This window comes from Cannabis sativa, chromosome 2 (genome assembly GCF_029168945.1).
Source record: "Cannabis sativa cultivar Pink pepper isolate KNU-18-1 chromosome 2, ASM2916894v1, whole genome shotgun sequence".
Classification (NCBI taxonomy): Eukaryota; Viridiplantae; Streptophyta; class Magnoliopsida; order Rosales; family Cannabaceae; genus Cannabis; species Cannabis sativa.
In genome coordinates this window covers 15886026-15902630 of record NC_083602.1, presented here as the reverse complement: position 1 = coordinate 15902630, position 16605 = coordinate 15886026, and the positions used below count along the sequence as shown (strand labels likewise).

General features: G+C 34.4%; 2 protein-coding genes across 3 annotated transcripts; one reads left to right on the top strand and one right to left on the bottom strand.

The window, feature by feature from the left end:
- The first annotated feature begins 2302 nt into the window (after positions 1-2302).
- Positions 2303-4298, top strand: LOC115721400 (10 kDa chaperonin, mitochondrial). The gene is made up of 3 exons (XM_030650685.2): positions 2303-2579; positions 3149-3288; positions 4021-4298. The coding sequence occupies exons 1-3, from the start codon at positions 2475-2477 to the stop codon at positions 4067-4069; spliced, it is 294 nt and encodes a 97-aa protein (XP_030506545.1). The 5' UTR covers positions 2303-2474; the 3' UTR covers positions 4070-4298.
- A 7730-nt stretch (positions 4299-12028) lies between these two features.
- LOC115721210 (uncharacterized) lies at positions 12029-15916 on the bottom strand. Of its 2 annotated transcripts, none has more exons than XM_030650470.2 (6): positions 15685-15916; positions 15179-15235; positions 14965-15037; positions 14152-14192; positions 12551-12610; positions 12029-12430 (listed from the first exon to the last, which is right to left on the bottom strand). In XM_030650470.2, the coding sequence occupies exons 1-6, from the start codon at positions 15748-15750 to the stop codon at positions 12365-12367; spliced, it is 363 nt and encodes a 120-aa protein (XP_030506330.2). In that variant the 5' UTR covers positions 15751-15916; the 3' UTR covers positions 12029-12364. The 2 variants fall into 2 exon arrangements, with proteins under 2 accessions (XP_030506330.2, XP_030506329.2); XM_030650469.2 differs by having other exon boundaries at positions 15179-15241; positions 15685-15910.
- Positions 15917-16605: the final 689 nt, after the last annotated feature.

Here is a 16605-nt window from a genome sequence, read left to right as displayed (position 1 = left end):
TTATCCATGGTGGTAGAAAGATGGGGTCGATTGTCCCGTCTAGAGGTATTCGCCAAGGAGACCCTATTTCTCCTTATTTATTCATTGTGTGTGCCGAAGGTTTCTCTGCTCTTGTAAGGAGATTTGCACAGAACCCGTTGTTACATGGATGTCGTGTTGCTAATGGGGCCTCGAGGGTTTCCTATATGTTGTTCGCGGATGATAGTTACTTATATTGTCAAGCTTCGGTTGAAGAGGCTAGCCGTGTTATGGAGTTACTTCGAATTTTTGAAATGGCGTCTGGTCAAGTGGTAAACAAGGCGAAGTCCTCAGTTTTCTTTAGCTCTAACACAAGGGAGGATGTCTGACATCATATATGTATGGTTTTGGGGATGGATGAAGCGGATGCTAATAGCTCCTACTTGGGTCTTCCAAACACTATTGGAAGGAATAAGAATGATGTGTTGGGGTTTCTTAAGGATAAGGTGCTAAAGCGAATCAAAAGTTGGGATACCGAATTTCTGTCTCGTGCGAGTAAGGAAGTGTTGATAAAAACGGTTGTGCAATCGTTACCTACTTATGCAATGAGCGTCTTTCTTCTCCCGGTTGGGGTGTGTAAGGAGATCGAGAGTCTAATGGCAAGATTTTGGTGGAAATCTTCTTGGAATCAAAACAAAGGCATTAGTTGGATGAGTTGGCCCCGTTTGGTGAAGCATAAGTTCGATGGTGGAATGGGGTTTAGGAGTCTTTGTGAGTTTCATATTGCTATGTTGGGTAAGCAAGGGTGGCGTCTTATCACTAATCTTAATTCTTTGGTGAGTCGCGTGTATCAAGCGAGATATTATGCTGAATTAGGCTCTAATCCGAGCTTTATTTGGAGAAGCTTAGTGGAGGCTCAAGATGTTCTAAAGGCTGGGTTACGAATGAGGGTTGGGAATGGTTTATCTATCCGATTTGCTTTGGATCTGTGGCTTCCTAGTGATGAGTTTCCAATACCAACTTCTGACTTAACTGCTTACAATGATTTAAAGGTTCATAGCTTGTTTAAGTTTGGAAATAAGGAGTGGGATGAGGAGGTGGTTCGGGATATTTTCAATGAAAGTGAAGCTGATGTTATTTTGGGAATTTCGTTAGCTATTGGTGATGCTAGCGATTCTTGGTATTGGTTGAAGGAGAAGCTTGGATGCTATTCGGTTAAATCAGCTTATCAATTGCTTATTAACCGTGACTCTAGTGTTGAAGAGAGGGATGGGGGTTCAAAGTTTTGGAAGGATTTGTGGAACTTGAAAGTGTCGCCTACTGTTTAAGATGTTCTTTGGAGGGCAGCGGCCAATTGTCTCCCAACTAGGAAGAGACTTTTTGAGAGGAAGGTGCCTTTGGTTTCCAGCGAAACCATCTCGTATTGTCTAATTAACTGTGACTTTGCTGCTGCGTGTTGGACGAAGCTTGCTGTGAGTGATGGGGGTCGGGTGTGGGATTCGTTTAGGGACTGGTTGCAGGATTTAATGGACAAAGTTGATGATGTTAAAGTTGTTCAGGTTGGTACTTTGTGTTGGGCAATATGGAAGGCTCGGAACGAATTGGTTTGGGATCAGAATAGTCGGAGTGTTGATGATGTTGTTCAGTTTGCATTAAGATCTTTTGATCAATGGAGAAAAGCTCAAATGGGTGAGAACTACCCTTCGTTGAATCCGTTATTTCTCAATAAAGGGGATGAGCTTTGGACTAAACCTGTTTTTAATGGGATCAAGCTTAATGTGGACACTGTAATTTTTGACAGCAATAGCCGATATGGGATTGGTTTCGTGGTGAGGGACTGCAAGGCGGAGCTTCTGGTGGCTGTGGGGTTGTCTCAGCCGGGAAAACCTGCCCCAGCTGTTGCCGAAGCTATGGGTATACAGGAGGCTTTGAGTTGGTTGAAGGACAAGTCGTACCAACATGTGTGTGTGGAGAGTGATAGCTTAGTTACTGTGGAAGCTATCAATAGTCTGGTTGAGATGTTTTCGGCGTTTGGTTTAATTGTGAAAGATTGTAAGTTTTTGTTAGACTCTATGAATAATGTTTCGTTAAGGTTTGTTAAACGTTCTGCTAATCGAGCTGCACATGTTGTTGCACGTCAGTCTCGGTTGTTTGCTGATCGTATGTTCACGAAGGATGATGTCCCTTCGGAACTTAAAGTTGTACTTTTGAGCGATTGCTCTTGAGTTAATGAAGTTGAATTTTATTCCAAAAAAAAAAAAAACAATTAAGAGTATTTTTTGAAATAAAAATTTTTAAGTATAATAAACGAAATTTTCCTATTTCGCTCCATATATCTTAGGCTAAAAATCACAATGTACGAGGGTAAAAGAGTAAACTTACAGGAACAACCTAAAATCCTCCTTAAACCCTAAATGGAGCTTCAGTATCCATCTTTCTCATCGTTGAGAGCTCAAAGCTGAGAAGAAGCTTCTACACTCTTCTACATTCGGTTGTTTTCTCTTCTCTGATTAGATATGGCGAGACGGCTGATCCCATTGTTCGATCGCATTTTGATTGAGAAAATCGTCCCTCCTGCAAAGACTAACTCCGGCATTCTTCTTCCTGAAAAAACTTCCAAGGTTACTCTTTTCTCCCCACATTTCTTTTATCCGCACACACAGAGTTCTTATTATTCTATAAGTTTTGTTCGAAACATGGCTTCTAAAGTAATTACAACTCCGACTACCTGATTCTGATAAGAAATGAAAAGAAAACACCAGTATTTATGTAATAAAGTTTGCCTGTTTTATTTGATTTTTGTGATTTCTGTTCACGATTCATATGTTTTTCAAATGTGTTTCCGTTTTTCTGTATATCTGTTTGTATATACTTGTAATTAGTTTGGTTATGCTTGCAATAATTATCTTTTTGCTTTCGACTTCTTTGGGGATTTTAATGTAAGTATGAACCTCTTTGTTGTTTTCTTATTTAATTCATTTGCGTTTCCTCTCTTGCTAATATTGTTATCATGTTCTTGATTAGGTCCTTCATTTTACACGAAAAAGAAGAGAAACTACTTTTGATTAACCTTACATTTCTGCAATGATTTGAAATTTGTTTCCAATAAGTTTAGCATTATATTAATCTTACTTTTTCTTTCCTTTTCTCTTCATGGGCTCATTTTTGCTGTGTGTGTTTAATAATTTAGCTGAACACTGGAAAAGTTGTTGCTGTCGGTCAAGGAGGTCGTGATAGAGATGGGAAACTAATTCCTGTACATGTAAAGGAAGGAGACACAGTTCTTTTGCCCGAATATGGAGGAACTGAAGTTAAACTCGCCGATAAAGAGTAAGATTTCGCTGCTATCTTGAATTATGAAAATATCCATTTAAGAGTTCGTCATGTTGTGTTAATATTTTTAAACTAGATGGAGATATGTTAGTTCTCTTTGTTCATTAGCTTGTAAAATCAAATAGTGCACTAACATTTTTAGACAAATAACAGTCTTTCATTTCTTTTTTTTTTTTTTTCAAAGTCATTTCTTCTTTCGTTTTGAACATCAAAGAGCCGTGTATTCCATTTTGAAATGTCCTCTTCCCCCTTGGAAACTTTCTTATCTTTATGGTAGTTGTAGTTTTGTATTTACTGATGGGTGAGATACAAACCTGTATCAGAAGAAAGTCCACATGTTCAGACTTCAGAGCATATTGCCTTGGAGTACTATTTAGTAATTTTATCTTGGGGGCATACCTTATTGTTAATTAGTATCTTTGAATGGTGTTTATGCTAAAGGCATTGTTCAAAGGATAAAGTTATGGTTGAGAAAGAGGGCAGAGAAAACTCGGGGTAGGAATATAAGAGCTAGTGAAAATGAAAAGCTGGTTGGTTTGAGTTATTCGGTTTCTGAATGTCTGAATAATTCTGGTCTCGGTTTGTTAGTTTGTTTTTAGTATTTAAAGATCCCATAAATTTTACTCTCCAACGTCTCATGTTTCAAGAATCAAATTATTGTTAATTAGTCAGAAACTTATTGGTTGACACGGAAATATGCTTCTTACTTTGCTCATTTTTTTGTTCCAGGTATCATCTGTATAGGGAGGACGACATTCTGGGAACTCTTCATGATTAGTTCATTTGATTGCTCTTTCATTGTGAGGAAGATTAGTTATTCACAGACATAGATAACTGTTCAAGTCGAATTAGACTCTTTTGGTTCGACATCTTGATACTGATGTGGCCTGTATCGTTTGTTTTTTGGGTTGTGTGCTAAAATAGAACACAAAATTCAGCAAACCAATGGTAATCCTTAATGGCAAGACATCCTCCTCAATTTAATACAATAATTTCATTTTTTTTAATTATTCTTTTACCGTCTATTTTGGGTCTAATAATTGCAGTAAAACTTTTTATCATATAATGTTAAGATTAAGACGGATGATAAAACTTTAAACCTATACAAGAGGATGAAAATATCGAAATGTTGAAACTATAATTTTATGAAAATATAAAAAATGTTTTTGGCATCACAATTTACAAATTTAACAAATATTTGGGAAAAATATAAGTTTATCAATTATTGTAAACCTTGTAAAATTACTAAAGAACTTTTACCATAAATGGCTGAATAGAGCATATTACATGATCATACTCAGATTTTGTCAAGGATCTAACAAGTGCATCCAAACACTTAATTTAATTACGAGAGAGAATCTTTAAGGAAAAGTAGGGAATGAATGAAAAAAAAAGAGAAATTTAAATATTACACTTTTTTATTCTCAAATATATATATTATTGACTCAAAAATTTAGACTAAATTTTTAAGTTACACTCGCTCGTTAGATTGACGAGAATGAAAAAAGTAGTTAAGTAATTAAGAGAGACACAACCGATTGATAGTGGTACATTCTCTATATCGCGGTAGTAATGAGGATACGTACCTTGTAGGTAGTTTTCTGAATGTGTAAAATGAGCTAAGGGACTTTTCTTTTTATAGGTCAATGAGCCCCCACAAAAATAGGAGAAATCTACAAATAAGTTTTTTTTCCACTGTTGATGATGATATAACGGTGAAAATTAGTTTCTCCTGATGATGGCCAATTTTTGGTGCCCGGTGGGTCGCGCTGCAGGTAACTCGAAGCTTCTTTTCGTAACTTTCTTGGGGGTGAATTTCGATAACGATAGCTTCAAAATTGCAACTGTGGTGTGAGACATTACTTGATAGAGCATTTAAATAGCTTCAAAATGCAAGTTGAATTGCGTTAATCGGATAAAAATTGAGTGAGTTATGGTTGTTTTACTAAAAGCAATGCAAGTCCCAACACCCAAGTTGACATCCAGCACATCCCAATGCCCAGGTTGACACCACTTACTCCATTTATATGTTCTAGCGAAGTTGGTCATCGGTTCTCGAAGATGTTGTTGTTTTGCAGAAATGAGAGACTCGAAACTCTTCATTTCCAGGTGTGCTGGAAATAAGAAATACAAAGTTGTGAATTTGATTTCTCTGACTTCATGGATCATTGTAATTGTGAAAAACTAGACAGACGGTCGAAATGACATCAGATTCGGATAAGCATAACCCAGCGCACCAGGCCTTTTGTCAACCGTGGTGCTGGGCCCTTTCTCTCGAGCTCCCGAGATTTTGTTTTTGATACTTCCAAGGCTTCTGAACTTGAGGACGATGTCTCTTACCCTATTTTTGACCATGCATGATTCAATGGTCGCATCAGTTTTGGCATTCGAGCAATTGAAGGCAACATCCGAGGTTGATAATCAACCTAGGCACTGGGCCCAACCTTAGGTTAACCTGGACGTTGGGCCCTGTTTCCAGGGACTCGAGATTGTGGTTTTCTCCCCAAGTTTACTTAAATCTTTGTTATTATTGATAAAAATGCCCGAAACACTTTGTTGAACTGGATCGAAAATAGCCCAGGTTGACTTACTGTCAACCTAAGCGTAGGGCCCAGCCCCAAGTGTCAACCTCGGCGCTAGATCCCTATTTTAGCCCTTTATAGATTCTATTTGGTCCACAGAAATAGTTGAATCTCAATATTTTCTGAAGATAGAGAAGATGCCCAAAACAATTCCTAAAAAAACTCCACTTTAAATGGCCCAGGTTGACATTTAAAATGTCAACCTGGGGGCAGGGCCAACCCCAAGTGTCAACTTGGGCGCTGGGCCCTGTTATTTATGCCCATGAATTGTTATTTTTCCTCTGAGAGGACCTATTTCCCCATTTTGATGAAGACGAATACATTGCAAAAGTTGGATCTCCAATCAGACACTTGAAAGGCGCCCAGATTGATAGATTTTCAACCTGGTGTTTGGTTCTTGGGGCCTTGGGGCCTTGAGTGCTCAAAAATTAACTTGCTTTGATTTTGATTATGATGCCTCAAATATGTCTGTGGTATGTCTAGTTGATATCTCAATGCAAGTTTTGACCATTTTGCACTAAGACAGTCCCGAAAACTAAAACCCTAGTTGAGGATGTCAACCTAGGTGTCGGGTGAAACCCTAGGTGCCCAGGTTGGCTTCCAAATTGCAGGTTTGTTGTTGTATACCGAAATGGTACGTTTTACATTTATCAACTCGCAAGCGCACGAATCTTTATTGTAGTATTGAGATTGTGAAGAACGGGGTCGAACCCATGGGAATTGCGTGAAATCGAAGAAAATACTTATTTAATCTAAGCTAATAAAACTCTAACCTAGTTCCGAAAATGGTGAGGTTTTTGGTAACAAAATAAAATAAAATATTTAAACAATAAAAATGACAGTAACAGATATTTTCAGTAATATTTGGGATGTTATTAAGGGTTCAGAATCCACTTAAGTGTATATAAAAATATTTATGTTTATATTGATTCTCATAATTTAACCAGTAATCAAACCAATTATTTTCTAATAAAAAATAAATTTTCCTTCGCTTTAAAATTATAACTTCTAAGCATTAAATGTGAAACAATTTAATGTAAATACAAAAAATCAAAGAATATTATTTTTAATAAAATGTAGAACCAAGCATTAATAATTTCTAACTATCAAAAATACGTGATATTAAAGATGAAAGAAAATCATTTTAAGAAGTGAAAATCATAAGCATATATTGTACTGAGAATCAAAATAAAAATAAATACTTAATTAAATACACTAGGTTTCATCGTCCACCTTAATAATAAGGGAACTTAGAAACCCATAAGAAAATTAACTAAGAAAAGCGGTAAACTAACTGAGCGTATTCTCTGGATTTTTCTGTCTGAAACTCTAAAACTGTAACTGAATTCTAAAAACCTAAGCTTCTATTTATAGAAGGGTAAAAGGACTAATACGCAATTAAACTTATTACAAATTGCATGTGGGTAAAATTGTAAATACAAAAAGTTAATTTCGGAGTGCCACGTGTAAAGCTCGGATTGGTGGCTTTGGTGTGCAACTTGACACGTGGCAAGAGGAGAGAAAGCCACCTTTTGGCTGAAGAGAATCGGACCAAAAGAGAACTACTCGCGCGCCTGGGAAGTGGCGCACACGCACGGCTAAGGAGAAGCCGTGCGCGTCACGCGCGCGTGGGAGCAGAGGAGTTGCTGGTGCTGGCGGTGGCAGCTGCGGGCGAATGGGAGGAGGCCACGTGGCTGCCTTGTCTGCTGGGAGAGAGAGATTTGGGCCGATTGGGCTTTTTTCTTGGACTGTTTTGGCTCTTCAAAAATGCCATTTTTCATTGCTTTGGATCACATTTTTACTATTTTTCTTTCTCTTTTCCTTTCTTTTCACAAATGCTATTTTCTCAATCAAACACAAACAAAATTAAATCCAAACAAAATATTTTCAACATAAAATATATCACAATAATTTTAATGAAAATATTTATTTAAAATTTAATTAATTTGTATTTCTTTAAATAAATACAATGCATTTTCTTAACTTTTTATTTCTTTTTCTCAATTATGCCATAAATACTATTATTATTTATAAACAAAGATAAAATTAATCTTAAATAAAATATTTTCAATATAATAATATATTGCATTAATTTCTTTAAAATATTATAAAGAATTAATTTTATTTTGTATTTTTACACTATAAAATATGTAATATTTTGGCATTTAACATTTGTGTAATTTCAACTCTTGTGGCTTGGATTAGATTGCTCCATGTCTTCGTGGTATAGAATAATGAAAGATATTGGATTTGATTCATTTTATTGAAGTCCAAACTTCCATCCTAGAGATCCCAAAGTCAACCTGAGCGTAGGGCTAGGGTCCCCTCCCAGGTCGACTACTATGACTCGGGTCTACTCAACTTTGTGATGCCATCCTTCATGCCACATGTCAAACATTGATGTCCACGTCACCAGGGAAAGTTTACAGGTTAACATTTGCCCGTAAGTAAACATTACACTTGTGTGGAGTTAACTTGATGACGTGAACCAAGCCTGTTTCCCTTGAAACTACCAGATGGGCATCAATTTTGACATTCTTAGGCACTTGTATCTATTCTTCAAGCATTCTTAATTGGATTAGGACTTTGAACACTTTTTCTTGGTCCTTGAGAATTTTGAAAATTAATTAATAAAGAAAAAGAGAAAAAAATCTTATCCTTTCTTTCACTTATCTTTTTATCTCTTTCTTTGAAAATTTGAAATTTTCTTATTTTTTGTTATGACATTAGGATTAATTGGATTGGAATCCTAATCCTATTTGAAGATGTCATTAAAAATTAGAGAGACAAAGGAAGAAGGGAAAAGACTTTTGGTCTTTTGCTTATCATTTACCTTTTTCCTTTAATTCTCTAATTTTTCCTTAGTCCCAATAGCATTAGGAATTGTTGTTACCTTTTAAATTTGTATTCCTATTCCTAGTTGTATAGGGATTTCAAAATTGGCTTAAAAAAGGAGAAGGGAAAAGATATAACTATATCTTTTACTTATCATTTACCTCTTCCTTAAAAAGCCTTAAATTTAAAAGACTCCCATTAGCTTTTATGTAGTTGGTCGGACGCTCCTCCGGACCGTACTGTTGTCCTCTAGGGGGAATGTAAGGATCATTTCCCTGAGCAGGATCTCTTCTGAGAGAAGGGTTCTCCAACACCTTTCACCCGTTTGTTGGTGAAAACGCTTTATCAGGTCGATAGCTTCCCTTGATCGAAAGTTAATTTCTTCTTTCTGGGCACGCATGGACTCAGCTTGTCTGTCCATCCACTCTTGGAATTGGCATCTCTGCTGTTCGAACACTTAGTTCGCCACAGAGCGCGTTTCTTTCTGGTTGTGGTGAAGGACATTAGTATGAGTTTATACTTTCCCCACAACTTCTCTTAGGGTTTCCAAATTAGTGTTGTCCCCAAATCAACATGGGGTTCTCCCACAGAAGGTTGTCCGGTACCTGGTCAAGTTTCTCCCGTATATACTTGGCTGGTGTTCCTAGTCTCTTGCGTGCGAGGAGTGAACCCAGCCAGAGGGGTTGTTACTCCAAGCCTCACTGGTGAAGCTTGCGGAGGCAGTCAAACATTCTGATTTGGGTCCATCACTGTTGGATCTCTCTGATCAATGGGAACTTGAACATTGGGATCTTTCACTATTGGATCAAATGGTTCAGTGGATTGAGACCTTCTTGTCAAAACATTATTCGATGATCAAAACTACTTGATGGTCGTCTTCAATTGCTCTTAATGAAAGTATCAAAATTTTGACATCACTTTTAGCCAACGATGTTGAGTCTTTAAAGCGATAATATAATGAATAATAATAGAAATATAATTATGAGCAATAAGAACACAAAGAATTTTATAGAAGTCTGGCCCTATGATTATGGTAATAGCCTACTCCTCTTTAATTTGTATTACTTCGAAGATTATCAAGATCACAAGAAACCGGTCAAGTGAATTTCTTAATAACTTGGTGAAAGCTTATAAAATATTTTAGCATCGTAAGTGCTCTCTTGAAAGTTTGAACTTGACCCCTTAATAATAGAATGGCTCCCACTATTTATAGATAATATGCAATGAACATTTTTACTAAAAATAATAAGAAAATAATGGGAAATTTAAATATAAAATCTCTTGAATCTCTCGGTTGTGCAAATTAAATCCCATAAATGTAGGGATTTCATCAAACCAAAAATAAGGAGATATTCATGAAAAATATTTTTTAGGATTCTAAATTCACTGCATTCTTCTGGGCGGAGGATTTTGCTTAGCTAAGAAAAAGCAATCTTCTTAGAACACCCCTCACAGATTCCAATCTAGATGTTTGTTGGGTATTCAGACGCAAGTGTTGACTCTTCTAGACAGAGCATTCGAAGGCGAACAAACCGTCCAGGTCGTGAATCAACCTCCACATATCACCTTGCCTAATGCCATATTACCTTGTGCAGAAATTGGGATAATATCCATATTTTTTTTCTTTATTAAAAAAAAATATATATTATTTGAAGTGTCAAAAGGATAGATCATTACAATAATTTAACACACTTGAATACAATACTACTTTAATAGTGTTTTACAAAATATGTCAAATTTTTCATACAATAAACATATATTTTAATTACCACATATTTTATAAATATGTTTTGAAAAGTTATTATAGCAATTAAAAATAAAAATAGAATAAAAGTAATAATAAAGATGAGATGACTTAATCGAAAATTGAGCAAATATTGAAGAACTAGGCTAAATAAGATTTTATTTAAAAGTTCATTATATATAACTTTATTATATTATATAAAACATATGCAAACTAATAATCATGAAAAAAAATAAAATATCTAACTATATTTTCGATAAAAATAACCCACAATAATATATATGGAATAAAAGTTTATTGGCGTATAATTAAATTATATAAACCTTGCTTATTATACATAATTCAATTGTATTATCTATAGTTATTTTTATTTATTATAAAAACGGCGTGAAATGTGAATCTAATATTTAGTAAACATGATTTTATCTTTCCAATAACAATTAAGCGTGAAATATGTTCTTCTCTCCTTGTTGTGTTCAATGAATTTGTGAATTGGAGAGTCTATTTCTCATTGTCTTGTCAGGTATTCGTTTGTTTTTGCTTGCTAGCAGATGGCGAGTATTTTGGTGATAGAGATTGGTGACAATTTATTTGGGGGATAGTTTCATGATAAATTTCATTGTTGGGATTCTGGTATGAAACATAGAGTTTTGTGCACAATGACAAGGTGTGGAATGGTAAGAATAAGACTGTTAAAGAGGTGGTTTCATTAGCTAAGGGTAGTTTTGATCAATAGAGTTGTGCTCAAGATAAAATTTTTGGTTCATCGTTGTTTTCTTTACAAGACGATGAAGGGCACGAGCATTGGATTACACCGATTGGTAATACGATCAAAATCAATGTCGATGCAATTATCTTTAGCAATCAGAATAAGTATGGGTATGGTTGGGTAGCGCAGAACTCTTCTGGTCAGCTTATTATGGCTTGGACAATAAGCTGGATGGGAGTAGTTGATCTTGTTCTTGCTGAAGCTATCGGAGTTAAGGAAGTGTTGAGATGGTTAAAAGAAATAGCGAGACATGATGTTGTGGTGGAATCAGATAGTTTGCTCACAATCCAAGCTATCCAAAAATTCATTAGATATGGATTCTATTTTCAAGTTTTGCATTTCTGAGTGCAAACATATTCTTTCTAATTTAAATAATGTCTATTTAATTTTTGCTAAGCAATTTACTAATCGTGTTGCTTACTATTTGGCAAGAAATCGTAATTAAATGCTAGTTGTATATGCGATGTACATTGAATAATTTGAGTTAATAATTGTATAATGACATTGTTAGGGTATGCGGAAGATTCTGCATTCCCCCACTATTCATGTTATTTATTTATTTTTGCTAAACAATAAATCTAGTTGCAAAACAAATATATATTGAAGTTTTTTGCTGAAAAAAGTTAGTAAATCTATTTAGTTGGTCACCCTATTCATAACAAAAAAAACAAAAGGATTTGAGTTTGGATTTCTCGTGTTCTTATCTACGATTACCAAATGTGTTTTTTTTTTTTTTAACTGTAGATTTATGTGGTCCCAATGATCAACTCTGCCATTAAATAAGCGCTCAAGCCATGAAACACAAAATTTGACCAAACTACAAATCATGAAGTTTGAATATGTTTCAATCAAAATATTATCTTGAGTACGCAAGAGAATTGACAATGGTGAAGTACTCTTTCTATTGTTATACACAGTTTCAGTTTCGGAGCACTAAATTGTGAGACCTACATCAAACAATACAACGGACTATATAAACTCTCTTTTCTCCATAGATTTAACCTCTCCATTACTTGTTCTAAAAGTAACAAATTTGATCCAAGCAGTTGTGCATTCACACAAGCCGAAATCCAATTATGCCATTTATAATTTTAAAAAAATAATAAAAAAAGGAACAAGCAAATGTACAAAGCGTACTTTAGCCTATTTGTCAGAAATTGACAAGTTTAGAAAATTTTGGGCAGCCTCTGAACTCAGTTCTTTATTAACCTGAAATGTGTGGATAAAAAAAAGGCCTTAGGCAGTAGTACAATCTAATTTAATTTGCAAGAGGACTCAGCATTTATAGTAGCTATGGTCCATGAAAATGATCATACAAACAATACTTACAAGTTGATTATGAATTCTCTGAAATGTCTTGCAAAATTTCTCTGCATCTGCTGCATCAACCTACATAATTTAGCACTGGTAATTATAATCGTATTGCTTTCATTGCTCCTTCGTTTAAATTTGCAAATATTTGATTGTTCTGAGGAGAGATTTAGGCCACCATTGAACATAAGAAGCTCAACATTCCATAACAAAAATATGCTTGCCTCAACTCCCTTGCTACTAATGCCCCACAAACACTAAATCCCCACCAAACCACAGAAACTAGCCAAAAACATTGACCTAAACTCGATAGTACAAAATAATTCAACAAAATGTACTGTATATGCTTATGTATCACTTGAAGTAAATCTAATATTATTGGGAGTGTTTATGAGAAATTTTTACTGCCAACTTCCCATCACAATTATTCTAACATTTGACTCTACCAAGTACCCGATTAGAGCTATGCAACACCAACATATGTTAGTCAGCAATACATCATTTTTACATTGAGGACTCTCGTATCATGTTTCTTAGCAACTCAAAATTTGCTCATAAGAATAAGTCCAAAGATATATTCAATTTCCCAAATGTTCATCAAGGACTAGTCTCAACTAAAATAACCATCTCGAAGTTGTTTATGTGTGGTGGTTTTAAAAATTTGTGTGGGTTTTGTATGACAGATCAATTTTGTTAGGTTTTGGGAGGTGGAAAATAAAGAACGATCTGGGATTTGAATTGTTTTGTAACTTGTTAACTTTCTCTTTTTGGAACTTGTTAAGAATTAGTGCTAGAGCTTGAATGTAAATTGAAATTGAAGTTATTAGCAGAATGAGAAAGATTTCATTGTTTAAAATCACAATGGGTTGCAATAAATTTATCAATTAGAAGGAACTGCAAAAGGGTAAGATTAATATTGGTAAAGATTTATGAGATATTCTTTTGTTTAGGACTGGAGATTTTGAAAATTTTCTGGGTTTTTAGAAGAAATCTGGGTTTATTTTGGTGGTGTTCTAGTTTTATTTTTTGAGTTTCTAACTTAATTTTTATTACATTATATTTTTATTAATTAAAATATACTTTCATTATATTTATTTTGAAATTGACATGGACAGTCTATGCTGCTAGATAACTGAGAAAAATGGATGGAACTGTGGATTTGTTATTATAACGGTGGTTTGGTAGTTTATCCATCAACAATTAAATATGGAGGGTTCAGTCTCTTAAAATGTAATGATTAAGGGGTTTTTTTTCACCAATTTCTCTTTTCAAAACATTTGTTATATATACCTTAAGTACGGATACTAAACTAAGACTGTCAACAATGATATATGTTATATCTTAAATGTTTAGAATTTAGATTATCTAGCACAAGTTATAATATAGACTAAAATAGTTTCATTTTCCAAAAGTGATAGAGTAGATTATATAAAATTTTATGAATAAATGTGGTTTAAAAGAAAAGAACACGACAAATATTTTATACCAAGTTCCAACAATTAGCAAAATGTACAATGCAGTACTTTTAAAATTAATTTATTATTGTTATAAGATCAGGCAGGGAGCCTAATTTTTAAAATATACATAATAATATGATTAAAAGCCGAAGCTGAACATACCTTTCCCTCAACAGCTGACTTGAGCTTCTTCCAAAATGCATCTGTTAAATTTCACATCCACAAGCATATAGAAATCAATTATGTACTGGAGATTGTAAATTAACAAGTGAAGAACGTTTCTTATTCATAATGTATTAATGTTACTTTTATGTAGCTAGTTAAAAAGCAAAATGAAACACACAGTTCGAAAATAATAATAAGAGGAAGTAATTTATGAAAGAAAGTAGATCAGAATCGTGAGGAGTACTGCTTCATCATTTTATTTCTACTAACTTAAAGTCCCAGTTCATCGTAGTTCTTACTTCATAAGAAACAGTATATAACCTGAGGACGAGAAGACTTTTGAAACTGAGGCTCATGAAAAGGAAATGAAAAATATATTGTCACACAAGGGAATCAATTATCTGAAACATTGCTTTTTTTTTTCCTTTTCAAACAAAGAATACAAGAAGCCCAAAAAAGAGACTTTTGAAAATGGTTACCCAGAAAGTCCGGGTAAATGAAATATTCACTTGTCAATCTATTTGTGTAAAGAGTACACGACTAATATGCTGAATAAAAAGGCTTATAAGAGGTTATCACACTGAACAATGAACCGACATCCCAAATGCAAACCCAGGTTCTTAGCTAATGATAAATATGCAATAAGCTAGCTAATACACAGAAGTGGTGCAAAGGCTAATGAATAGGCAAAAGCAATAAAAAAAAAATATCCGGGATTTGCAAAGTCCATATAAGTCTCATTATGCTAGTTAAATTAGAGAATAAGCATATAGATTTCTTTAGATAGAAGTTCTACAAGTGAAAGCATACCATTATGATCAGTTCCTTTGATTTCAACTTCTTTGCTACTTCCTTCTTCCCATGCGTCTTGCCAATCTTTTAGCTGTCACAGAAATATTAACAATATGTCAAAACTTTTGCCACAACAATGTTGAAACAAAAACAACGCTACTTGTATAAATACAGTTCATAATACAAGAAAATAGAATTGTACTCAAAACAAAACAACATTACATGGCAGTACCTCTTCATTTTGCGACGGCTTAGAAGATGATTGTCTACTTGATGATTCTGATTCAGCCTGAAACTGCATTCAGTTAAGAAATGCATAGTCCAATCATGTGCATCGTTCTTATATAATTCAAAAATAAATAACAAGAGTTCATTCATATACAAGCCATTACAAGGTGAAAACCTAGTAATGTTTGTAAATTTCAATCTAACTTGGACAACCTACTTAAAATTCAGGAACCAACACAAATACTTAAACCCCTATTCGGGTAAACCTAATAAGTCAGTATAATCCACTAGCTGCAGCTCATTCTACATCTGACAAAGTTCTTTATCAAAAGTAATGCACTTTCATTTTCGATTGGTAGTTAAATACTAAGGGTAAGTATAGGTCTATAAATTTCTCAGATTTTTTGTATATACCTATATGCAGACCACTAAATTGAATCAATCTCTTGTCTCAGGTATTTATTAAAGAAAAAAAAAAACAGAGATATAGAGTGTGGGAGTAGTCATTACAACAAAATCTCGGGATCGGACGAGGGGGAAGAGATCCAAGATACGCCGAAATTCGTGGTCGTCCATAGCTTTTCCTCACTGTGAATTGAAATCCTAGTTCTCCCTTTCTTGCCGAAGCGGAATTTCCTTGCGTATTCTTCTGAGTTTCCCCTCTGCCAAACAGGCAAAACACTCTAAGCGGAGTAGCGGACCCACCGACTTGTTTTTCTAAACTAAGAGCATTCCAATGCAAGCCACTTTAAAAGTTATCACAAAATTCCACGTCACTTCAAAATATAATATTTTATTTTGTCTCTCTTCTACATTATTTTTAGCTACTTACTACTAAAAAGTACTCCAATACTTATCAACTCTAAAATTGCTATTATGGTCCCACACACTATAATTTAATATATTATTCATTTTAATAATAAAAAATATCACAATAATACATTAAAGTTCATATATTAATAAAAATAAACATTACATGAAATTTAAATTACACCAAATTTAAAAATAGCTCAAAATATAACATAATAATAATTAACCAATTCAACATAATTAAAAAAATATTAATTAAAATTATTTCCAAATTTAGACCATATGTGTTCCACTAAGTCTGCCTGAAGATTGCGGTAAATATTTCTATAACAAATTTCGACATTTCTTTAAAGCATAGTCGGGAAGTCGGAAATAGGTCCATGGCATACTTCAATCGTTGAGGTATCGGTGGAGCCTTCATCGTAATTAAAATCAAATGACTCATATATTTCTCTTTCATCTTCGACAGTCATGTTGGGCAATATGATGCATGAATACATAATATCGTTAAGAGCATCTTTTTGCCAGAATCGAGCCGAACCTCGTATAATGGCATAACGAGATTGAAGTACTCCAAATGCCCACTCAACATCTTTGCGTACAGCTTCTTAACATTGGGCG

Excerpts from the sequence above, each read along its gene's own strand:
- LOC115721210 (XM_030650469.2), bottom strand. The coding sequence starts at position 15,750 with ATGGACGACCACGAATTTCGGCGTATCTTGGATCTCTTCCCCCTCGTC. Across the intron at positions 15,038-15,178 it reads AGCCGTCGCAAAATGAAGAG|CTAAAAGATTGGCAAGACGC; the intron begins GTACTGCCATGT and ends TTTCTGTGACAG. Across the intron at positions 12,431-12,550 it reads AGAGAATTCATAATCAACTT|GTTAATAAAGAACTGAGTTC; the intron begins GTAAGTATTGTT and ends CACACATTTCAG.
- LOC115721400 (XM_030650685.2), top strand. The coding sequence starts at position 2,475 with ATGGCGAGACGGCTGATCCCATTGTTCGATCGCATTTTGATTGAGAAA. Across the intron at positions 2,580-3,148 it reads TTCCTGAAAAAACTTCCAAG|CTGAACACTGGAAAAGTTGT; the intron begins GTTACTCTTTTC and ends TTAATAATTTAG. Across the intron at positions 3,289-4,020 it reads GTTAAACTCGCCGATAAAGA|GTATCATCTGTATAGGGAGG; the intron begins GTAAGATTTCGC and ends TTTTTGTTCCAG.